The sequence below is a fragment of the Perca flavescens genome, chromosome 19, assembly GCF_004354835.1.
Source record: "Perca flavescens isolate YP-PL-M2 chromosome 19, PFLA_1.0, whole genome shotgun sequence".
Lineage (NCBI taxonomy): Eukaryota > Metazoa > Chordata > Actinopteri > Perciformes > Percidae > Perca > Perca flavescens.
Genome location: NC_041349.1, coordinates 15194479 through 15217780, shown reverse-complemented (window position 1 = coordinate 15217780; position 23302 = coordinate 15194479). Strand labels below are relative to the sequence as shown.

Here is a 23302-nt window from a genome sequence, read left to right as displayed (position 1 = left end):
CCTCATCTGACAGTAAAAACATAGACTACCATCTTCATGGCCACTAGTTCAATCTGTAGTGTGTTTCATAAGTTATTGTTTTTGTTTTTTTATAGGCTATAGCCTATTGGTCCTACACTTGACCTGAAAAGTAACTCCTAAACTCAGTTGTCTCTGCAGTTTAGTGAAGTACAAGGAGCCTTGAAGTAGCAGAAAATGGAAATACTCAATACATTAAAAATGTTACTTATAAGAACAGCAGGCCTATTTAAGTTAATGTAATTGTACTTTCCACCACTGATAAGTGGCTCTGCCAGATTCCTTATGGCTTTATGCAGTCAATAGGGAAAACCCGAGAAGTAGGAGGTTCACTGAGATAGTCACGGATGTTTTTTTGATGAGACGTCTTTCATAAATACTCAACAAGTCCAGAGGGCGCACCTGAGCCCGGGCACTTGACACAAGACCACACCGGCAAGGTCGGGGTTCCACCGGTGCTTATTCACTCTTACTTTATCCGGCCTACAGTAGCCTATATGTTTCAGTATTATTAAGTCTATCAAGTGTTTACACTATGGAGGATCCTTACAAGCATCCTGTTTTCTTCGAGTGTCCCAGTCTGGACGAAGAGCAACGGAAGAGAATAGAAACCTACTTCCATATTCGCCGCAAATCAGGAGGTGGAGACTGCGGCTCGATAACAAACATACATGATAAATTGTACAGCATCGCCTTTAAAGAGCGAGAAGGTAAGACAGGCTATGTGGTTTTTAAACGTGTATCTGTTTAATTGGAGTAGGCCTCTGTCGTGTTGTGCTGGTGAAAGTGAAAGTATGCATGCGTTGGAAACATATTGATTCGATTATTTGTTTTTATATAGGCTATTAAGGCTATAATAACCAAAGTGTAGCCTACTGCTTGCAGAGCCACATCCAAACATTTTGACTGTCGATGTTACTTTTTCACAAAGCCTACTCAATGCAAGTTTGAAGTTTCAAACATAGGCTATTCTAGTTTCACTTTCACATTGAGTTTAGACTGCTCCTCAAATAGAACAAGATCATTCTTAGACTCCGCATATTTTATATTTGTGTCAACTTTATAATTCCCGATGTTGTGAGGAATTTCATAAAACAAAAGGCTAATTTTTTCATTCCAATCACTGCAGCACATGATGGCCTTGATAAGTTCACCTCCACTGGAGAGGGTGTGGCAGTCATACTGTAACAGCTGATGTAAACATCGATTAGTTGAAACTAAAAACTGCACACGGGTGGGATAGATTATGACACACAGTAATTTTGGCATCTCTTTGTGGTTGTTTTGTGTCTCCTTGTAGTGATTTTGCAACTCTCATGCCATTTTCCATCTGTTTGTAGCTATTTTGCATCTCTTTCTAATTGTTTTTGCATTGCTGTGTTGTCATTTTGTGTCTCTGATCAATTTGCAGTTGTTTTGTGTCTTTGTGTAGACATTTAGCATCTCTTTGTGGTCCTTTTGCATCTCTGAGGCCATTTTGCATTACTTTGTCGATTAACAGCTTTTTGTAGTTGTTTTGTTTATCTCTGTGGTATGTTTAATCTAAATACAGCACACTATACAGAACATAGTTCCCAGGGGCCCCCTGACCCCTTGGGTCCCTGGGCCTATTCCTGATAGGACCATTCAGTAATTTATACATTCATCCTATCCATTGAAGAAACCGCTGGGTAAAGTACAACCACAGTAAAGTCACTAATAAGTCAATTATTGCACACAGTTAGGAAAAGATTCATGATTCAACATTTATCACACTATATTTATTTAAATAAGTACAGAATCAGGGAGAGAGGATGTCGGATGGAAGGGCAACACAACTGAAAACTAGTTCTGAAAGTCAAAAGGCCTAATAAGAAATGTCTCTGATTCTGTCTCAGCTCAGCGAAGAGTCCTGCAGAGATCTGAACATGTGTTGGAGTTTGCAGGTGGTCCTCTGGTGCTGACTGTGCGAGACAGCCCAGAATCTTCCCCCTGCTCTCCCATCACTACCTTGACTACAAACAAGTCAGTTAGCCCCAATCTTGACTCCACTTCATCACAGGTCAGTTTCTTCCAAAGTTGTGTCACAAAGTGAATGTTGCACACTTCACTTCACAGAAAAAAAGAATGTTATTTCAGTTGGCTATAGAGAAAAACTACAGTTGTAATCAGTATTATTCTAAAGCATCACAAGGCACTTTCTGAGTTCACTTTGAAACAATTGAACATGATTTTTAGGGGTGGGAAAAATAATTGATTCTTAGATGCATCGCGATTCTCTCTTGAATCTCATTTTAAATGTGTGATTTTTATTTAAAAGTTACTGTCTCCAGACAAGTACAAATCAGAAAACAGAGCAACTGAAAGAGGCTGGGATAATGGAAAACACCTTAGAGTTTAGGCAAGAGTGCAGAAAAAAAAACACACAAAAATGGCCAAAAGAAGAAAAAAAATTATAAATTATATACACATGATCTAATAAGACATACATGAAATAATTAGGCAAAACACATATAGGCTGTTCATCTACTTTGTCACATTACATCTGACACCTTCATGTTCTAAGAAGCCAATTATCCACCTTTAAACATGTTTAGGGCTTAAGCTCGGAATGACTACAAAACAAAAACCTCAGTAGACAAAACATTTCATTAAAACTTGTGTGTGACAAATATATGTCAAAATCTAAGCTTTGTCTAGCTGCTTTGTCTAGGAAGTGATATGCAAACTCTGAGTAGCAAACTCAGATTTATATGTATATTTTAAAAAATCACGCATAGAAATGTACATAAAAAAAATTGTTGCATCGATAATCGGTTTAGAATGGAATCGTTGGCCTCTGAATCGGAATTGAATCATGAGGTGCCAAGAGATTCCCACCCCTAATGATTTTGTATTAAAATGCTTCAGGGTTAGTTAAGCAATAGATGTGTGTCCTAAACTCTGTTATGATTTGAACTTCAATACATCTTTAAAACTGTTGTCATGTACTGAAAACTTATATATAATGTGTATCTTTCAGCAGAGACAACAGTCCAGTCTTATTTCAAGCCTGCCAAGTGGTGAAGAATATGAACTACAAGTTGATGCTTACCTTCTTCGTTACCTTAAGGAATGTCCTAAGGCTGGGGAGAAACTAGAGAAAGAATTTGCCTCTATGGCCTGCTCCGCTCAGCTTTACCCAGAGGAGGAGAGGGTTTCAGTTAGGCGTTTAGCTCCACCTGGTGCTGCAGGCGATGATAGAAACTGGAAAACAGATGTAGACAAACTTTTTGATGGCTACCTGTACCACTATGAGGTAGACCCTCACAAAGTTAAAGCTTTGCTTCAGTCCTGTAGCAATCATCAGAGCACAGATGAGGTGAAGGTGTACAGCGAGGATGGGATGGCTGTTGTTGTCGGTGAGCGTTCTCAGGTGAACGCCAGGTTGATGAATGTAGAGGTCTCTTATGTTAAACGATCGTCATGTGTGAGTGAGAAGCAAACCAGCATTCGGCGACTGGGCGAGGCCAAGCTCCGCCTCCTCTGGAAAGAGATCGAGCACAGTTTGGGACGAGATTGTCCAGGAGTGAAGGTAACGCAGGGAGCTGCCGGTCAGTTAGTTTTGGAAGGTTCTGCGGAGGAGATTCTTAAGGCTGGCGAGTGGATCTCTGATCAGGAGAAATGGGTGTCGGAAAAGACGGTTTCTGACATGAGCCCACATTTTTTGGTCTTCTTGAGAAGGGCTTACGGAGCTCCAAGGGAGCTAGGTCACTTTTTAGGTGTTGGTGACAAAGTGGAAGTAGAGTTACGAGACACAGAGATACGTTTCTTCTCCCTCTCTGATGATGAAATTAATGACACAGACAAAAAACTGCATGAAAAATTCAAAGAAGTTAAGATTGATGTTCCTTACTGCTCCGCTGTTCCCTCTGAGCTTCAGGAAAAGCTTAAGTCCAAGACAAATGAGATGAACCAAGGGCAATACAGGGCTCAGGTCATCTTTAGCTCAGGCAGCTCAGTGTGCTTACTGGGCCACACCAAAGAGGTTGAAGAGCTGAGTGAAGCTGTCACACAGTTTATTTTGGACCAGTCAAACATAGAAGGACAAGTCATTCTTCCTTACCCAGAGTTAGCACAAGAGTTACCAGGATTGCTGCAACTGCATGGGTTTGACTATTCAGGGGTAAACCTCCATCCTTTGCCATTTTCCTCTGGGCCCATGGTGGTGCTGGAAGGTCCATCCAGCAAAGTGACTGAGGTCAGGAACAGGCTGGGTCCATTTCTGGACTCCCTGGTTCAGGATAAAGTCACCATTGACCTGCCAGCGGCAGTAAGATATTTCGAAAGTCCCAACGGAAAAGAGAACATTTTAAGTGTTGCTCGTTCTCAGAAGTGTATCATACAACTTCAAGAACAACCTCATGCTACTAGACAGATTTTAGCATCTGGAGACACAACAGTTGCGCGCTACAGCCTCCGTGATGGGTTCCAGGTGCTGGTGTGTCAGGGTGACATCACTAAACAGGATGCTGATGCCCTGGTGAATGCTGCCAATGAAGATCTGGACCACGGTGGAGGGGTTGCGGCAGCGCTGAGTAAAGCAGGTGGCCCTCAGGTGCAGAAGGAGAGCAGAGCTATAGTAAAGCAGACTGGAAAAATTCCCACAGGTGAAGTGGTAGTGACCACAGGGGGGAACTTAAAGTGCAAGAAACTGCTGCATGCTGTTGGGCCTGTAGGTGGAAAATCAGGTGGTAGAGAGGGGGTGTTATTGGAAAAAACTGTCCAGTCTGCTCTGAATTTAGCAGAAATTATGGAGTTCAGGTCCATAGCTATTCCTTGCATCAGCTCAGGTGTGTTTGGTGTCCCTGTTACTGTGTGCTCTGAGGCTATTGTTACTGCTGTTAAGAAGTTTGGAAGTTACGGGGGGAGAAGTCTGAGCAGAGTCATCCTGATTGATAACAGAGGAGAGGTGGTGAGGGCAATGCAGGAAGCATGTGACCGGCTTCTCCAAGGGATAAGTACTGGAAACAACACAAGTACTGGTGCACCGAGAGATCTGGGCTTCCAGGTGGATGCTTCTGCCCAAGACACAGCAGGAGGAGCCACAGCTGGAGCTCCTGGAGGTGGTGTCCATGTAGAGATCATTCAGGGAACCATCGAGACCCAGCAGGTAAGACACGTTTCTGATATAAATTGTGCTACTTGATTCCAGATGTTATCACAAGTTATCTCCGATCTCCTCCATCCACACACCCCACCCTGAAACCTGCGGTCCTCAGACTCTGGCCTGCTGTCCATTCCCCACACCAGACTCTGAACCTTTGGAGACAGAGCCTTTAGTGTTGCAGCCCCATCCCTCTGGAACACCCTCCCTGCAGATATCCGAAATGCTACATCCCTGGACATTTAAAAAAAATAAAAATAAAAATCCTGAAACACCACCTGTTTACCACAGCCTAGGGCTGGGCGATATGGTTGAAAACTGTATCACGATATAAGTTTTTCATATCGGTCGATATCGATAATTATTGATATTTTTTATGACCTATTTAAAATAAGGACCAGGAGAAAAATATATTAAATTTAAACATTTTTATTTTAAACTTAACCCTGCTCTGATTATAATCCCCTCAGTTATAAAAGCAGAAATGTCAACACAACCATGGAAAACACTCAAATAATTCAAATGTAAACAGGTCTAAAATCACAATGAACACTTAACAATTATCTCTTAACATTAAGGTGCAAAATTTAGCGAATAAGTAAGAAATGCTTAATAAAGTGTCATAAAATAGTGCAAAGTGTTAGCTAAATATAAGAAACCTGAGAAGGAACTATTTTCTGCAGGTTTAGTGCTAGGTTGGTAACCTGGCTTCTGGACAGTGCTCAGCATGTCTGCCTTCGTTATTTCTTTGTAGTGTTTAGTAAGGCGCTGATGCAGAGTACCTCTCTATGGTGGTCTGCTGCTTGTGCCGTGTTGCAGCTGCAGATGTTGTCGGACGTTGATGGCGAATACGGCTGTGCTCGAAAGTGTGAGCGCGGCTAAAGTGGTAAAACAAGTTTGTGGTCGTACCACCAGTGTTGGTGGGGACGACGGTCTGATTACATTGGTCTGACTACGGTCAGACTTATAAAATCCCCAAAACTGCCATACTGACTTTTCCTGTTTTATACTGTCTATGGTTTTATCAACGATTTCCTTGCTCGCTTCGGCACTGACTTTCCGCTCCACGCCGGTTCTGTTATTGAAGAACACGAGACAGCGATGTGGCGCAACCAAACATGATACTGTTACATGATTGGCTGTTAGAGTGTCACTCCCTACGTTGCTAGGTTACCAGAGAGCGAGTGCCTTTGTTCATGCAACCAAACTTGATTCACAACCTCTGGTTTCTTCTGATGAAGAAAAACAAGTTATCGAACGTTTTATCGACCGTATTTTCTATTGATATTGATTATGTGTCTATCGCGATACATATCGTTATCGTTTTATCGCCCAGCCCTACCACAGCCTACAACCTCCTTAAGTGTCCTTGGGTTTCTTGAAAGGCGCTATATAAATAAAAGTTGTTATTATTATTATCTGCTGTAGTTGCTGAGTACTGGTGTCTGTTTGCATACAGAGCAAGATAAACATGGTGGTCATGATCTGTGTTAACTTGGATATAATTGGATTTTTTGGATTTTCCTAGGTGGATGGCCTGGTATGCCCTATAGTTGGCCATGATCCCCTCTCTACACGTGTTGGAAACATTTTGTCCAACATTGTTGGACCGCAGCTGACTGCAAAATTTTATAAGGAAGCAGGAGGAGCAACAGTGCCTGGTGGAATAGTACTGGTGGATGGCCTGCCTGCACTTCAGTCTAAAGGAGTGTTCTTCCTCAACCTGCTTCCATGGGATAATAACCAAAAAGGAAATGCGGTCCAGGTGAAATCATATGTTCAGTGAATATGTCTTACTAGACTGTACAACCAGGTCTGTCTTTAATGTGTCTGTGTTTTGTTGTTCCTACTTTCTTAAGACTAAGGGTTTTCCTAACCTTCTTAATCATTGAATCTTCCAGGTTCTGAGACAGGGCATCAGAAAAATGTTGGCTTCCTGTCAGATCAGAGACTTTAGTTCAGTTGCTCTCCCTGTGCTTGGGACCGGTGAGGTCTTGCGTTTTCCTCACAGCGTGGCATCCAGGGTTGTACTGGAGGAGGTCCGTGAATTTGAACAGAACCGAGTCACCAGAACATCTTTCCTGGTCCGTGTTGTCATCCACCCCAATGACAAAGAATCTAGCAAGGTAAAGAAAATACAGTAGCAGTGCCTTGTAGCAAAAGAAGGAGTACACTAGTTGTTATGTTTTGCATGTGGAACTGGAATTAAACCCTTCACGTTGTCTACAGGCCTTCCAGTCTGCCCAGGAAACTTTACATCTCAGAGGATTCACAAACGATGCCAACCCAGACCAAGGTTAGTGTGAATATTGTCTTTTCAGGTTGAGCCTTTGACAAAGTGCTTATTCACTAATTCTGTAAAGCTACAATAATCATTGTCAGGCCACAACGGGGCTGAAAAACATCAGAGGCCCCCAACCACGGCCACTACCATATTAGACACTGTTAAAGTTATGGCTAACATGTTAGAAAACTACTAGCTTCTTATAAATACGGACAACATTGGTATTCATTTAGAATAGTTTTTATTTAGTATCCTTCTAACTATGTACTTTCTTTTATATTGACATGACTTTAGCTTCCTTTTACCGCCATGTCTCTATAACTAATGATGAGGTCACTGCCATGTTGGGGGGAGTCAAACTTCAGATGGTTTGCGGTGACATTATCCAGGAGACAACTGATGCCATTATCAACACAACCGACTTCTCCAACAACCAATCAGGTATGATTGATTTTCTGATGTTTTTGATATTTAAATATATGTGTACACTGGTGTGAGTTTTGTGTATATTATATTAACTTAAATCCTACAGTAACTGTTTGCACAAACACCACAGGTGTGTCCCAAGCCATTCTGACTGCAGCAGGGTCCAATGTCCAAGCAGAGTTAGCACGAGGTAAACTTCAGAGGACAACAACTGTAAAAATACTTTGATACATTTTTTATTTGTCCATAAAACAACTGAATCAAAACTGTTTTTGTGCTTAGGTCTAAAAGTTAGTGTGAACGTTTTTATATCAATTAAAAAAAACTACAATTAAGTGCATTAGTTTTGCAACAATTTTACCATCCCAAATCTTGTAAACAAATCCAACATAATGTTTTTACTGTCCTATTTGCTTTTATGGTTTTGGCAGTGGGCGTTCCAGCAGACTTAATGTGCACAACAGGACCCGGGTTGCTTGGCTGCAAGGAAATCATTCATGCTAGTTTTAAGTGTGACCCTCAGATAATTCGGAAGAAATGCAAAAAGATACTGAAGCAGTGTGAGAGCAAAGGTTTCAGCTCGGCGGCCTTCCCAGCTATCAATACTGGTTTGTACTGTGTGCATCTGTGTTTATGTGGACTTGTGCATTATGGTCAACACCAAATTTGTCTTAAACAAAATAATAACACATGAAGTACAGTAAAACAACTTAGTCAGGTAGAAATTGGTAGATCCATAAATCTATAGATGCATTTCTGTTGGCCTTTAGTAGTAGGATAATATGTGTATTCAATGATAGTATGGGATCTAAATGAAAAATCTGAAAATACATTAATACAAATTTGACACATTACAAAATAAAGGTTACTACCAGTCACTGCAGCAATGGTCGTTGGTGGCATCTCCATGTGGATTCACAATCATTGTCTTTTTGACCACATCAGGTGGGGGTGGTATGGACTCTGACAAAGCTTGTAAAGCCATGCTGGATGGCATGACTTCGGCTATTACGGACCTGAAACCAAATTCCCTCACACTCATCCGCATTGTCATTCTCCAGCCACCCGTCTTCCAGGCTTTCAGGTCAGATATAAAGCTCACTCATACAATGGAAGACATAGTAAGCGTTTTGGCAAGGGCTGCATTGTTTGACAAGTCAGGATAGATTGTTTTAAACTTTCTGTCCTGTGATAATTTTTGCAGATCAGAGCTGGAGAACCGCTTTGGACAAACAGCTGCTCGCCACCTTAGCCTGAAAGGTTTGTTTTTGTTTACAGTATAAGACTTGAAAATGTTTTACTTTGTGCCTAATTATTATCAAATAATAGTTACCAGGTTCATAATTAGAGATGGCCCGATACCACTTTTTTGCTTCCCGATACCGATTCCGATACCTGAACTTGCGTATCGGCCGATACCGAGTACCGATCCGATACCAGAGTGTCATATATTTCATTATGTTTTAACAGCTGTATACTACTATCCCTGTATGGATGTGATATAAATTCTATCTTTGTTGTCGGTCTGGTTCAGGTTAAACTCTTTGTCAGTTATAACATAAATAAACTACTTTAATGTAGATTTTCTTTAGGGCTTTATTACGTGGTATCGGATCGGTGCATAAACTCCAGTACTTCCCGATACCGATACCAGCGTTTTAGGCAGTATCGGAGCCGGTATCGGAACATCTCTATTCATAATATTAGTTTAGGATGTCAGCATGCTAACATTGGCTAATTAGCACATGTCAAAACCCAGAGTATTGGGTAAAATACTTGTATTGACCAAAGATTTTGGAACGTATCCTTTCGGGACCTTGAATATCTGTTGCTACTTCAACCAATCTTCATTTCATTGCCAATCCATCCAATAGTTTTCCAGTTGATTCTCAACTGAAGAGTAAGATATATCAACCTCATGTAAGTTGTGGCAACATAACTGTAATTTCCCATGATGATGACACTCAGCAAAAGATTTAACACAAGTGGTCTTTTGAGGATTTTACAAATACAAGACTCCATTGGACAGGTCTTTATGAATTCCAAAGGTAACCAAAAATACAATGCAAGTTGTATTGGGGGAGAATATAACTATAAAACCTTAAAGGAATAGTTCACTGAAACACACTTTGAATTGTATATATTAGTCATGTCCCTAGACTCTCTATGGTCCCAGAGAAAGTTGTCTATTAAATGGCTTAGAGAAGAGAATAGCAGCCGAAAAATGAAAGTGTATCAGTGCAAACAGACTTTGATGAAGTGCTAAACAAAGAATTGCACGCACAACAAATTCCTTCACAGGAAATGCAAAAATAAATGAATCCAAAAATATTTTGTGTAGCAAAAGTTTAGTGACTTAGCAACATATTGATATCTTTTGGTAAATGGTAAGATTGGCAGATGAAAAGATTGATATAAACAATATTATCAGTTAAGTGAATATTGTGGATATCACAGACTCAATCTTATCTTGGGTCATTGATGTAATCATGTCTCTTTTTTTTTTTGCTCGATCTTTTTTTAGAAAAAGCTAAACAAAAGCTTAAGAAGCAGCAGGACAAGCGTTCAAGAGCCTCCTCAACTTCAGCACCTCAAGTCAAAACCTTCACTTCCTCAAAGCCACCGCCAGCAGTGATAAGTGTGATTGGTTGTGGTGCAGACACCATCAGGATCATCAAAAGAGATCTGGAGGAGATCCTGCAGAAGCAGCTGGTAGAGAGAGAGGTGGATGTAGATGGTTTTTCCAGGCTTGATGCAATGGAGCTGGAGGCAGTGCAGGCAAAAGTCAAAGTCTTCGGAATAAGCCTGGAGCACAAGAGACGTCAAAGTGCTGAAGATGTCAACGGCAACAGAGCAGGAAACCTAGCTAGAGAACGCTCAGGGTCAGGTAGAGAGGTCTATATGCTGAAAGGCCTTAAAGAGGACGTATTGAGCGTCATTGAGCTTGTAAACAAAGTAATCCAAAAAGCACTTTGCGAAGATCTCCAAGATAGAGAAGAAGCAATGTTGGCTCTTGATGTCCAGTGGTCGATTCAGGATATAAATCAAGCATGGCACGAGCTGAGCTTACATGACAACTATATGCTGGAGGAGGCTCACAGGAAAAAACAAGTGTCTGTAGAATTGATGGCACCAGACGGCCAGTTGACAGTAAACCTGAGGACCCAAGAAGCCACAAATTGGCTTACAGGCATCACGTACAAAGTGAAAAGGAGCGAAACTGAAATAAGTATGTCACATTTTGTAGTTTTATTTAATATATATGTTGCTGATTTAAATCCAGCTCTGTGTCATGGCAGTGTGTACAGATTAACGGTCTTTGGTTTTCCTCTGTGGCCGCAGTGAATGTCTGCCCAGATCTGCTGAGTAATGCGAAATGCGATATGGAGGTCAGCCAAAATCTACTGAATGCGTTTTGCTTCATCCGGCAGATCTCGTCAGACCTAGGTTGCTCCGAGCTCTGTGCACTGCCGTCATGGAGGGAAGCCACGCACCGTTCATTTAACACACTGCCCACACAAAGATGAAACAGAGCTGGATTCAAATCAGCAAAGTATTTCTTTAACATTCAGCAACTTGTGTTAAAAACATACCATTCATTTGTGTGACTTTGACTTTAGGCTTAGATTTGCCAACACAATGGGAACCTATGAACAGAGAAGACTTTAAAAAGGTTGAGCTGCGTCCTAACTCACACGAGTACCAGGTCGTAGCCAAGGGTTTCCTCAAAACGGCTAAATACAACATTCTCACAGTGAGTTTGCCAAAATGTTTTACATTTTTTCTACAAAAAAACCTACAGTACAGAATAAACAATGGATTGATTTTTTTTCTCTTCTCAGATTGAACGTGTGCAAAACCCCTTCCTGTGGCATGCCTATTCGGTGTGTAGGCAGCGTATATTTGCCAAAAATGGTCAAGCAGACCTTGGGGAGAAGTCTCTTTACCATGGCACATCCGCAGAGTCATGCAGCTGCATTGAAAGGAACAAATTTGACCGGGGTTACGCAGGAGCACATGGTGAGGAATGTTGTTAAATGGCAAGCTTAGCTAACCAGCTTTTGGCTGTAGCTTCATGAGAGTGGTGTCAATCTTCTCTTCTACCTCTCGGCAACAAAGCGAATAGTGTGTTGAACTACTCCTTTTAATTTGACATGTCTTTTCTCATCTAATTCTATCACAGCTGCAGCGTATGGAAAGGGAGTTTACTTTGCTGTCAATGCAGATTATTCGGCCCGTAACTTTTCGCCAGCAGACACGTCTGGTCGGAAGCGGCTGTATGTGGCTCGTGTCCTGACCGGCCGTTACACTGTTGGTAATTCTTCCATGAAAGCCCCCCCTCCTCGAGGCTCAGACCCCACTGACCACTTCGATAGTTTGGTGGACAACCAGCAGCAGCCTACCATGTTTGTGATTTTCCACGATGACCAGGCCTACCCAGAATACCTCATCACCTTCAGATGAGTAAAACTGAAAAATAGACAGCTGAACAAGCAGTTGCAAGAATGGCATGTAGTGAACTTTAACAAATCTGACATGTGATATAAAACCAGAACTTATATTTGATATATTCCAAAGCGGAATGTGCAATACAGTAATATAATGTTAGTGTAATGTAACTCCTATTAAGCCATATATATATATATATATATATATATATATATATATATATATATATATATATATATATATATATATATATATATATATATATATATTTATCAATATTTATCAATATTTTTGATTTAGCTAAGATTGTTCTTTTAAGGGTTATTGTATTTTCATTTATCTGATCTTATTGTTTATTGTCTTTTATAGATAGATAGATAGATAGATAGATAGATAGATAGATAGATAGAAGTATTTCTCTATTGGTCTTTGTATTAATTTAAATACATGTCTCTAGTTTTTGCGCATTATTCATCCAGTTAACTTAGTTTGAAATGGAAACAGAATATTATTATGTAAAATATTACATACAGCTGAGAAATTTTAAATTGTAGAATAAGTCTTGATTTTCTTTTTCTCAACACAAGCAGGGGTGAAATCACCTGCGCTATTAAAGGGTCACACTTTATTTGGATACTAGACTTCCCCTAAGTGACTGTATCGCTGTAAAGTCTGCTTTAAGTGAGTTTCAAGTGAAAAGTGAAGATTCGTTGACTTTATAATGAAGATTTTGTAACGGAGGATTTCAAAGTAAAGATATTTCAGACATTATAAAAGTAGAGAGGATTCTTTTAAAGACAATACTGGAGCAACAGAAGGAGTGTCTGTTTTGCCACCACATACACCAGTACTGACAATTTTAGAGAGAGTACACCTTTCTTAAGAATATAAATAAAAGCTTTAATAAAAATGATTGCAAATAGGATTATGATTTTGTGGTAGATTATTATTTTAAAGGAATTCGAAAATGGTGGTAATCATGTGCCAAAAATTTATCACAGAGAACACAATATACACATTTCAACACGACATCAATAAAATATTCAAATAGTTTATCAAAAAGGTAACTGTCAATGAACAATACAAATGCATATCTTATAGACCTTTTTCACGGCAGACATGTTGACATGTCATAGAAGGAGAAGCACAGGTGTATTCAAAACCATTAATGATGGCTGCATTCCACTTAGGAGAGGCCCTGGTATTGTGCATGCTGACTCACTGAAATATCTTACTGGGACACTTGATGGAACTGAGCCATCGTTAAGGTTATCAATTTCAGCTGTGCCTTTCCCACTATGACAAGTCAAAATGTCTGCTGTGAAAAAGGTCCATTATTGCTTGCAATGCGCTCCAACAGAAATCGCTTATGTAAGAATGAAGAACTAAGAATAAAGATGTGGAAAATCTCTTTGGTGTACGCAACACAGCCTCACTCCCTACTCGTCAAATGTCGGACACATGGTCAAGGACCCCAGTCAACGACAGGGGGGTACCCGTTGCGTTATTTTTCGATGAGGGGGTCCGTCAGATAGACATTCATGTTATCCCTCACCGTCGGATATAGACGAAAGAAAAAACACGCCCCCCTTAACTCGAAATCTGTGTCAGCTTTATAATTAGTATTTTTAACTCAACAGCTGTTTTTAATTAATATTTATTCACGAGATCTTATCATGGTTTATATGTATTTCTCTTAATGTTATTATTTTGGTCTATTTCGGCCAGGGAAGCTGGCTTGCTTTTTTGTTTATTTATATTTTTAAAACTATAACGCTACATCTATCAACATTTATTTAGATGTTATCATGGGATGCATTTCTTTATTTTAATAATATTATTTTGGTCTTATTACCGGTGAAACATTACAGTATGCTGTAATACAGAACAGAGACAGTCATGGCCAAAAGTGTTGGCACCCCTGACATTTTTCCAACAGCAATTTTAAGATCTCTCCACAGGTGTTCAATGGGATTTAGATCAGGACTCATTGCTGGCCACTTCAGAACTCTCCAGCGCTTTGTTGCCATCCATTTCTGTGTGCTTTTTGAAGTATGTTTGGGGTCATTGTCCTGCTGGAAGACCCACGATCTCGGACGCAAACCCAGCTTTTTGACACTGGGCCCTACATTGCGACCCAAAATCCTTTGGTAATCCTCAGATTTCATGATGCCTTGCACACAGTCAAGGCACCCAGTGCCAGAGGCAGCAAAACATCTTTGAACCTCCACCATATTTGACTGTAGGTACTGTGTTCTTTTCTTTGTAGGCCTCATTCCGTTTCGGTAAACAGTAGAATGATGTGCTTTACCAAAAATCTTGGTCTCATCTGTCCACAAGACATTTTCCCAGAAGGATTTTGGCTTACTCAAGTACATTTTGGCAAACTGTAGTCTTGCTTTTTTATGTCTCTGTGTCAGCAGTGGGGTCCTCCTGGGTGTCCTGCCATAGCGTTTCATTTCATTCAAATGTCGACGAATAGTTCGTGCTGACACTGATGCACCCTGAGCCTGCAGGACAGCTTGAATTTCTTTGGAACTTGTTTGGGGCTGCTTATCCACCATCCGGACTATCCTGCATTGCAACCTTTCCTCAATTTTTCACTTCTGTCCACGTCCAGGGAGATTAGCTACAGTGCCATGGGTTGCAAACTTCTTGATAATGCTGTGCACTGTGGACAAAGGAAGATCTGGAGATGGACTTGTAACCTTGAGATTGTTGATATTTTTCCACAATTTTGGTTCTCAAGTCCTCAGACAGTTCTCTTCTCCTCTTTCTGTTGTCCATGCTTAAGCCTGGTTCACACGGGACGATTTTAAAATTGTTGGCCGATTTTCCAATCCTGAGAGACCCCACACAAAAAAAATCATGGGTCTAACAGTTTCGGTCGTACAGTGTGTGGTGCGCAGCACACGGCAAAATCAACACATCACACACAAACCGATTTGACTCCCGAGCATTCCCAGGTCAGACGGGAAATCTTGCAAAATCCCTCCAGATCAAACATGACTTCAGAGTAAACAATCATGGCGGAGGAAGAGGATGCATGTGCAGTGGCAATAGTTTGTAGTTTGTTTTTAACCGAAAAAAAACGTTATCAAAAGAAAAGGCGATGGTCAAAGAAGACAACGCAAGCATGGACTATACTTGCTACATCATGATATGGAGGTGATTGTTTTTTCTCATAGAAATGTCGTTACGTATTACACAGATTAATTACCGTTGAAATAAACGTTCATATATTCGTTTCCATGTACTCTGGTGGACCGCAGTTGTGGATGTAGTTATGCCCATCGACTTTTTTCGAATTTTACACAGGCTGCGTGCTCGTTTGTCCCCGGGGGACACCACACACGAGGAGAAATCGGGCCAAAAAAATCCAACATGTTGGGTATCCCCGATTTTGAGATCGGAGCGGTCCCGACGTCCTTCCGAGCAGACGAGAGCAGTCTTAACACACCACACACGGCAGGAATATCTGATCAGATTATTTTACGATAATCGGAGCATCCTTAAGATTGTCGGGAGGGGTGAATCGGGGCTAAAATCGGCCTAATTATTCTGCCGTGTGAGTAAGTCAACTTCTCTCCTTTTTTATCTGCTTTCAGGTGTGATTTTTATGTTGCCCACACCTGGTGAGTTTAAAGGAGCATCACACTTATTTATCCACAATTTTGAAAGGGTGCCAATAATTTTGTCCAGCCCATTTTTTGAGTTTTGTGTGCAATTATGTCCAATTTGCTTTTTTCCCTTCTTTTTTTGTTTTGTTCCAATACACAAAAAGGGAAGAAACATGTGTATAGCAAAATATTTGTTAATGCAATACTTTTCTGTGAGAAATACTTGATTTTCTGAAAAAAGTTCAGGGGTGCCAACACTTTTGGCCATGACCATATGATCCGAGCTAGACTCCTTCAAAGCCGTTATCCCACAATGCAATGAGGGCATTCATTCACAGAATCAGCGATCAGCGGGTCTTTAACGACCGTAATCAGTGGAATTGATGTAGTAATTACCCCTCCTTGTCTGTGAAAGTGTGCACGTTGTACGTGAGAATTTACACAATAAAATACCAATAATGAAAATGTGTTTTATGCTAAGCACTTTGATTTACCTTATATACTATATAAAAAAACTAACAGTAGAGTGTTAAGAAATACAGCCTAAATTGGACTCATTTGCATTTGTTTTAACTTGTACTGTTGTGAAAAACAAAAAATAAACTATATACAAAGAGAAGCATGTTTTATTTATTTTATTTTCCATGCATAGTTATTTAAAAACGCAATTTTCTAATTTTGCAGTTGATGAATCTTAATGGCAAAGACTAAAGGGGAAAAAAACATGAGCATATTTATGTGTGGGACTTAGTTTGATTTAAAATCACACTGCATTATTAGTTGTTTTAAATAAATGACTTTTTTGAAATATCAATTTATGGTAGGCCTAACATTAATTATTATATTCAGAAGATGATCCTCATCTCAATCACTGTGGTTACAGATTGTAGCCATCCTAACCTTTGTAGCCTTTTTCAAAATGAAGAAGGGACTAGTTTTAGGAAACATTTTCAAGAAATTAAAAGGATAAGCAGATTGTTGCCGAGGTTTTTGTTCACCGAGTAAGATGTACTGTACATAGCTTTGTATATACAACATGTGTTTTGGCATTTTTGGCACACTTCTGCCTCAGCCTATATACTGCACAGAGGTTATAAATGATGAATCAGTCAATCGGCTCTGCTCTATAGGCACCTTGGTGTTTATATGGACATCACCTTTGACTGGAAGGCCCGTGTTGAAAGTGTGTGTAATCATTTAGTTTTATGTTATACAAGGCTGTACAGAGCATTTTAATATGACTGTCATGAAGGTTGTGGAGAGGAATAGAAACCAGTCTCCCCAGGCAAGCACAGAGAATATGGTGTGATCTTTATTCTCCATGTCAAGTATGGGCTCTTATCCTCTGGCAGAACATATGGTTACCCCACTCTAAACTTAACATTTCTAAACTATAGGCCTATTCGGACCTACCTCAATTAAAACTTTAAATAATGTTGCTTGAGGCTGCAGGGGTTGTGGAATAGCTTCATGATATAATGCAAAAAGTTGTGTTGCTCTTGTCACTGTTTGTGAAAGATGAGCAACAGATTGTGGCTGTGTGATGTGCTTCAGTCTGACTACATATCACTTTGTTTATGTTGTTTTTTATTGTAAGTATATGTCAGAAGTATGATTTGAACAACAAAATGAAAAACGTCAGAGGACTATGTAAACACATCATTGGAAAGGTCTCAACCTCGACAGTAACATATGTCAGTCTGAAGAGGATACATCACTCCTGCTTTGAAATATTGACCTCTGAACCTTGAACCCAGTCCATGTTTGAAGGCTTGTCATTTAGCAACAGGAGGTGCTACACCCATAAGACCAGCTGTTATAGAAAGCTCTGGACCTCAGCTGTCATGTAGATATGGTCACCAAAGTTTACGCACTGTAAGCACTGTCAAATATGGTTATAAGTTATTTTCACCTATTTAACGATTACATTTTTAAAATCTGATGACACCAGTGTGTTCCCCATCCCAAAAAAACGAAGCTGTTACAAAGCTTGTGCACATGTAGTTCTTCCGGGGTGTGTGGGCTCCTGTGGTTTCTGCTGTCTGCCGTGAGTGGGCTTCATTCCATTTCAGATTGCCGCCGGCCAAGAAAACAGTACATGAGACAAATACATGAAACTGTATTTTATTATTATTGTTAGCTTTATTGTTTCCATCCTCAAATACAACGTTAGACAAAAACATCAATATTACGAATATTATGTATTTTTTTATCTTCTTATCTCCCAAGCAGCACGTACCACGTCACTTCCGGAGTATGCTGCAGATTTTTTTAAACGTTATTACAATGCATAACTTACTGGAACAAAGCTGAGCAACGTGTCGTTGCTGGTGAGAAAACCACTGACTATATATATGTACATTGAAGCGATACGTTAAAGACCCGCTGATCGCTGTCCGATTCTGTGAATGAGTGCCCACATTGCATTGTGGGATATCGGCTTTGAATGTGTCTAGCTTGGATCATATCGTAATGTACTGTATTACAGCATACTGTAATATTTCACTGGTAATAAGACCGAAATAATATTAAAATACAGAAATGAATACAATGATAACATCTAAATAAATGTTGAAAGATGTAGCATTATAGTTTTAAAAATATAAATAAAAATAAAGCAACCCAGCTTCCCTGGCCCAAATAGACCAAAATAATAACATTAACAAAAATACATATAAACCATGATAAGATCTCGTGAATAAATGTTGATTAAAACAGCTGTTATTGGGTTAAAAACACCAATAATAAAACTGCCACAGATTTCGAGTTAAGTGGGGCGTGTTTTTTCTTTCGTCTATATCCGAGGGATAACATGAATGTCTAGCTGACGCAACGGGTACCCCTATGTCGTTCAAACTTAACGCCAGGGGTCCTTGACCATGCGTCAGACATTTGACGAGTAGGGAGTGGTGTACAGTGATGAAGCTGGAAATTAGGATTGCAAGAAACACTGGAGTTATCTAGGTTATTTTATTTATTCTCTTACAAGTAGAAGGAGGCAGTTTAATAGAGCGTTAAGCAGTCTGCAAAAGTGCGTCGAGGAACAAAGAAAACTCAGGGTTTTTATGTGTGAGCATGCAGGTGGAGGAGTTTTCTTGTCAACTCAGCAATCCTGGTCCAATGGCTCCAATTGCACTCTTTCAGCAAGACCACTTCCTACTATTAAAATTGGCCTTTTGCCAGAGGCTACAAACTGCTGTGGAGCCCGAGAGGGAGGGAGATGTGTAGCCTAGTATGATGGAGGCAGAAGAAGCTAGTTTGCTTTGCAAATAATAGTACTATAATGGGTACTATAACTGATTGATTATAATATAGAAAACAGAGTAAAAAGCATACTGATCATAGAGTATAGAAAATATGAAAAGCATGCAGTTATGGATATCAAATGTGTATGCAAACATCTGTATGTTCTGTCTAGATATTCGTATGAAAATAGAAACTGCAGATTTAGGAGAAAGATCACACATCAGTATAACAGATAACAACTTTCCAATACAAGAATCACATTCTTATTACACAACATAGTGTTTACGGCTACATAAATGCACATCACTAATCTACTAGCCATTATTGAAAGTTTGATCTGTTTGAAACACTTTACACAGGGAAAAGCAAATATCCACTGAATGAACAATATTTATTTACATTATCACTAATCCTCCTATCACCCCAAAGACGAACATTAACATTGTCTCCAACTTGTAGCTGCAAGATAGCACTGTTAGATCCAGTGATGGGGTGAGATGGAGCATGACCATACCATGACACTATCTTGTTTCCATTTTGGTACAAACTGCCACCACTGTTTCCATCACCTCCCCAAAAGAAGGAAGTGTAGGTGAAGAAATAGACTCCTTGCACTGGTGCTGTAAAATAACCTGCAACAACAGAAAAGTACTCAAAGGTCCAATATGTAATATAGTTACTGTAATAAATCCAAAAATGAACCCAAAGCCTCATCAGATATTAAGAAAATATAAGAAAACATACTATCTTTTCTGACAACAGTCCTATGCCAGTATTTTCTCCTTTTGAAATTTCCCTTCCGTGACGAAATTTCTGTTTGTGTTTTGGCCTGTGTGTTATCAACTGCCCAGTTTGACAGCCAGGCCGGGTTACCAGAGATACCTGTTAAAAAGTAAACCCAGCGCGCTACAGCTGTAACATTAGGACAGCCATGAAAGCAGCAAACAAACGAACGGGATCAACGGATATAAATTCTACCTGACCTAAAAAAAAAAAAAAAAAAAAACGGTTGCGTGACCAGAGACGTTACAAACCCTGGGTAAATATTGGAGATGTATTTAAAAGACGGAGACAGATTAGAGCCCAAAAGGATGCAGAGTTGGCTAATTTCCTACTGAACAGGTAGCTAAGCATTAGCTTCAGGCTAATTTATCATGGTTGTCATTTCAACATTTGTGTACTCACATTGAATTATATAGCTAGAGTACCCGAGTTGGTTACTCGCAAAAACAAATTGAGACAAAGCCAGAAAAGTGACCCCAACTGGTCCTGGCTAACGCCGCCATGCTAACCCTGCTAACGTTACCGGAGGACCAGGCAAGCGGGCCACGGCTGTTTACAACGTGTAGACTGTTCAGCAGAAGCGAAACTATGGATGCTGCGGTCTCAGCCTGGCAACCTCCGAGAACTCTAAGTCTGGGGAGGAGGGGGCAGGGGAGATGACTCTCTAGCATCTCTTCAGTATTTTAAATTTGCTGCTATTTTAAACACTAGCTGTCAGTATTACATATTGCACCTTTAACAGAAGAAACTGATTTAAAAGCAAGTACATTTTAAATAAATTGTAACAGAATAAGGAGTGAAAAAGAAAAAAGACCAACTGTTATCTTTGGTACATCCAATCTAACACACAACACTTGGGTAATGGGACAGAGCAAGTAAAAAAAAGGTTACCTGGAATAGGAGAGGAACACTAAATACTAACCTGTGACCGGGCTGTAGTGTCCTCCAATGTTGGACAGAACATTTCTGTACACCAGAGCATAAAGAATATTTACAGGACCAATGGTGCCATCTGTGCCGCCTAATGTAGCAGAAAATGCAACCTGATGATGTCCTGAGGGATAAAAACGTAAATACATCATTATTCTAAATTTTGTTCCTTTTTTTAAATAAAAAACAAATAAACAGCATGTCAGAGTTTCTTGATCATACCTTCCAACGTACAGTACCCACAAATAATCTTTAAGGCAGAGTTGATAAGAAGCAAGAAAAGAGTTGGTCCTTACTCATGCATGTCAAACTTTCTGCCTCTCTGTCCCTCCCTCCAGCCACATTTCCACTTCCCCAGCCCCCTTCATTGCCACCTTACTCCTACATCCAACCATTCCCTCCTGCCCTGCCGTAACCCCTTTCAGCCATTCCGATCACATGATTTTCCCTGCCCACCTGCTCAGCTGTTATCTATTTCCCTCATTAGCCTGTCAGTACATATACCATATATAACATATATACCAGCACCTTTTCCCTAGTTGCCAGACTGTTGTGAATCGTGCCTTGTTTTTTGAGCCACCTAAACTCTGCCACATGTACCTGCACCTATACCTGGACCTAACTGGAAAATGATCCTGCTTGCCTGCATCTCTTTCTTGCCCCCATTCCTGTTTACCTGTGGACTCTGTTACTTCTGTTTGGACTTTTCTACCCATACCAGTAAGCACATGCAGGCCTACCATCATTCTATCAACAAATCCCTGAACTGAGCCTATATTAACCATCTGTGAAACTTTCAAATCCAAGCAGACACATACAATCTTTTTTTTTTTTTTTTTTTTTTTTTTTTACATACAATTACAACAATATATATATATGTGATTATGTGAAGCAAAAACCCATTTAGTGTTGAGTTCCTCTCAAAAGAAGTTTATGCTCTCTGCACTAAAACAACAAGAGTGTGAGAGAGAAAGTTGCTCATAATTTGAAGCCTTGAGATGTTGCTATTATTTGAATAATTTGAAACACTGTTAAGACGTAACATTATGTACATGTATTTCTGCCAAAGGAAACAATGTGCAACCACAATTTTGGTGTAGCCAAATAATTCAGCTCAGAACATGTGATTGGCATGACAAACTATGGCTCTGCACAATCATTGCTTCAGTATAATATGTTGTATTACCTTGATCCACTGCACTCAGTTCAGTCACTCTCCTGTCCAGTGCAGCCAGCTTCTTCTCATTGGTCTCCAGCTTTTTGTTTGTTTCCTCCATGGCTGTCACAGTAGCTGCAAGCCTTTCTCCTAGAGCCCCCAGCTCCTTCAGCACAGTGTAGATGGGTGGTTCACAGCTTGGCTGGGTTGTTGTTGTTGTTGTTGTTGAGCCTGTTGTCAAAATGGCTGGCGTTTCAAGCCCTTGGTTTAAATTCTGGAGAGCATCCTTCTCTACCGAGTTATCCTCCAGGTCTTTGTGTGTCCGCCTAGTGATATTTGTCTGATTGTTCTCACCTCCAGTCTGGCATTCAGATAGACCAGCAAGCAAACACACAACCATCATCACTGAGAATGTCTCCATTCTTCAGCTTGGAAGGTACTTCTTACATACAGTATAATGAAATGACGGTTTACTGACAGTGAGGAGATGTATGTTTTTATAAGTAAGTCCATGTTAATCATTGTTTATAGAAAGCAATGCATAAATCAAAGCTGCAGCAAAAACAATAACAACTTTACCCTACTTCCTTATGGCATCTTGACAGTAGTTGACAGGATTGTTTTATTGAATTACGACTTAACCTTGGGTCTACATCAAAGCAAGTCAAGGTCACTGAGTTTTTGTTCAATTCTACCTTTATGCTTTTATGTGCCCTACAATATTTTGGAGTATGAAGTGAAAGATAATCTTAATGTCCTCCTTGATAAACAAAGTGAATTGTAATAGTCTTTAGGCATTGTCCAGGTTTCAGTGGCAGTTCTAGACCATTTTAAATGGAGGGGCCAGGCTGGGGCCACATGGGATTTTAGGGGTACTAAATATATTAAGCACAAGTATTACATATCACCAACCCTCCATTGGTTTGGTTCTACAAAAGACTGATACACATATAATGTTAAACACAAGAATATTCATTAATTTTTAACCTACATTTTTTATCACTGCACATGATTAATATACCCTCTTATACTATAACCCTTGCCCCCTCCCCCCAGAACAGCCCCTGCCAGGTTTCCATCCAATTTTAGAGCACATTTCAACCATATTTACAAATTATCGGCAAAAGAAAATGCTAATCAATGTGCTTTTATCCACTGCCATTATGTAAATATTAAAGGTGAGCACAGTTGGTGGTAGTGATTCTCCAGTGAGGTACCATTAAACTTTTTTACTCTCTGGTAGCTATTAAAAGCTAGCTGCTTAT

At 39.9% G+C, this 23302-nt stretch overlaps 2 protein-coding genes across 3 annotated transcripts; one reads left to right on the top strand and one right to left on the bottom strand.

Moving 5' to 3' along the window:
* Window positions 1-408: 408 nt before the first annotated feature.
* Window positions 409-12479, top strand: LOC114546150 (protein mono-ADP-ribosyltransferase PARP14). Of its 2 annotated transcripts, none has more exons than XM_028564818.1 (15): window positions 409-728; window positions 1896-2059; window positions 3023-5149; window positions 6672-6908; window positions 7045-7269; window positions 7373-7439; window positions 7722-7868; window positions 7984-8043; window positions 8285-8461; window positions 8799-8937; window positions 9058-9113; window positions 10378-11082; window positions 11474-11607; window positions 11696-11873; window positions 12037-12479. In XM_028564818.1, the coding sequence occupies exons 1-15, from the start codon at window positions 554-556 to the stop codon at window positions 12315-12317; spliced, it is 4872 nt and encodes a 1623-aa protein (XP_028420619.1). In that variant the 5' UTR covers window positions 409-553; the 3' UTR covers window positions 12318-12479. The 2 variants fall into 2 exon arrangements, with proteins under 2 accessions (XP_028420619.1, XP_028420618.1); XM_028564817.1 differs by having other exon boundaries at window positions 3020-5149.
* A 3440-nt stretch (window positions 12480-15919) lies between these two features.
* Window positions 15920-22458, bottom strand: LOC114545378 (uncharacterized). The gene is made up of 4 exons (XM_028563651.1): window positions 22068-22458; window positions 20874-21005; window positions 19568-19800; window positions 15920-15934 (listed from the first exon to the last, which is right to left on the bottom strand). The coding sequence occupies exons 1-4, from the start codon at window positions 22456-22458 to the stop codon at window positions 15920-15922; spliced, it is 771 nt and encodes a 256-aa protein (XP_028419452.1).
* Between the last annotated feature and the right edge of the window lie 844 nt (window positions 22459-23302).

What these genes read in the sequence shown, in the direction of transcription:
- LOC114546150 (XM_028564817.1), top strand. Translation starts at nt 554, where the DNA reads ATGGAGGATCCTTACAAGCATCCTGTTTTCTTCGAGTGTCCCAGTCTG. An exon ending in CGCCTTTAAAGAGCGAGAAG is followed by an intron (nt 729 to 1,895) that starts GTAAGACAGGCT and finishes ATTCTGTCTCAG; the next exon opens with CTCAGCGAAGAGTCCTGCAG. An exon ending in CTAAATACAACATTCTCACA is followed by an intron (nt 11,608 to 11,695) that starts GTGAGTTTGCCA and finishes TTCTCTTCTCAG; the next exon opens with ATTGAACGTGTGCAAAACCC.
- LOC114545378 (XM_028563651.1), bottom strand. Translation starts at nt 22,458, where the DNA reads ATGGAGACATTCTCAGTGATGATGGTTGTGTGTTTGCTTGCTGGTCTA. An exon ending in ACTGAGTGCAGTGGATCAAG is followed by an intron (nt 21,006 to 22,067) that starts GTAATACAACAT and finishes TTTATCCCTCAG; the next exon opens with GACATCATCAGGTTGCATTT. An exon ending in ACACTACAGCCCGGTCACAG is followed by an intron (nt 19,801 to 20,873) that starts GTTAGTATTTAG and finishes CTGTTGTTGCAG; the next exon opens with GTTATTTTACAGCACCAGTG.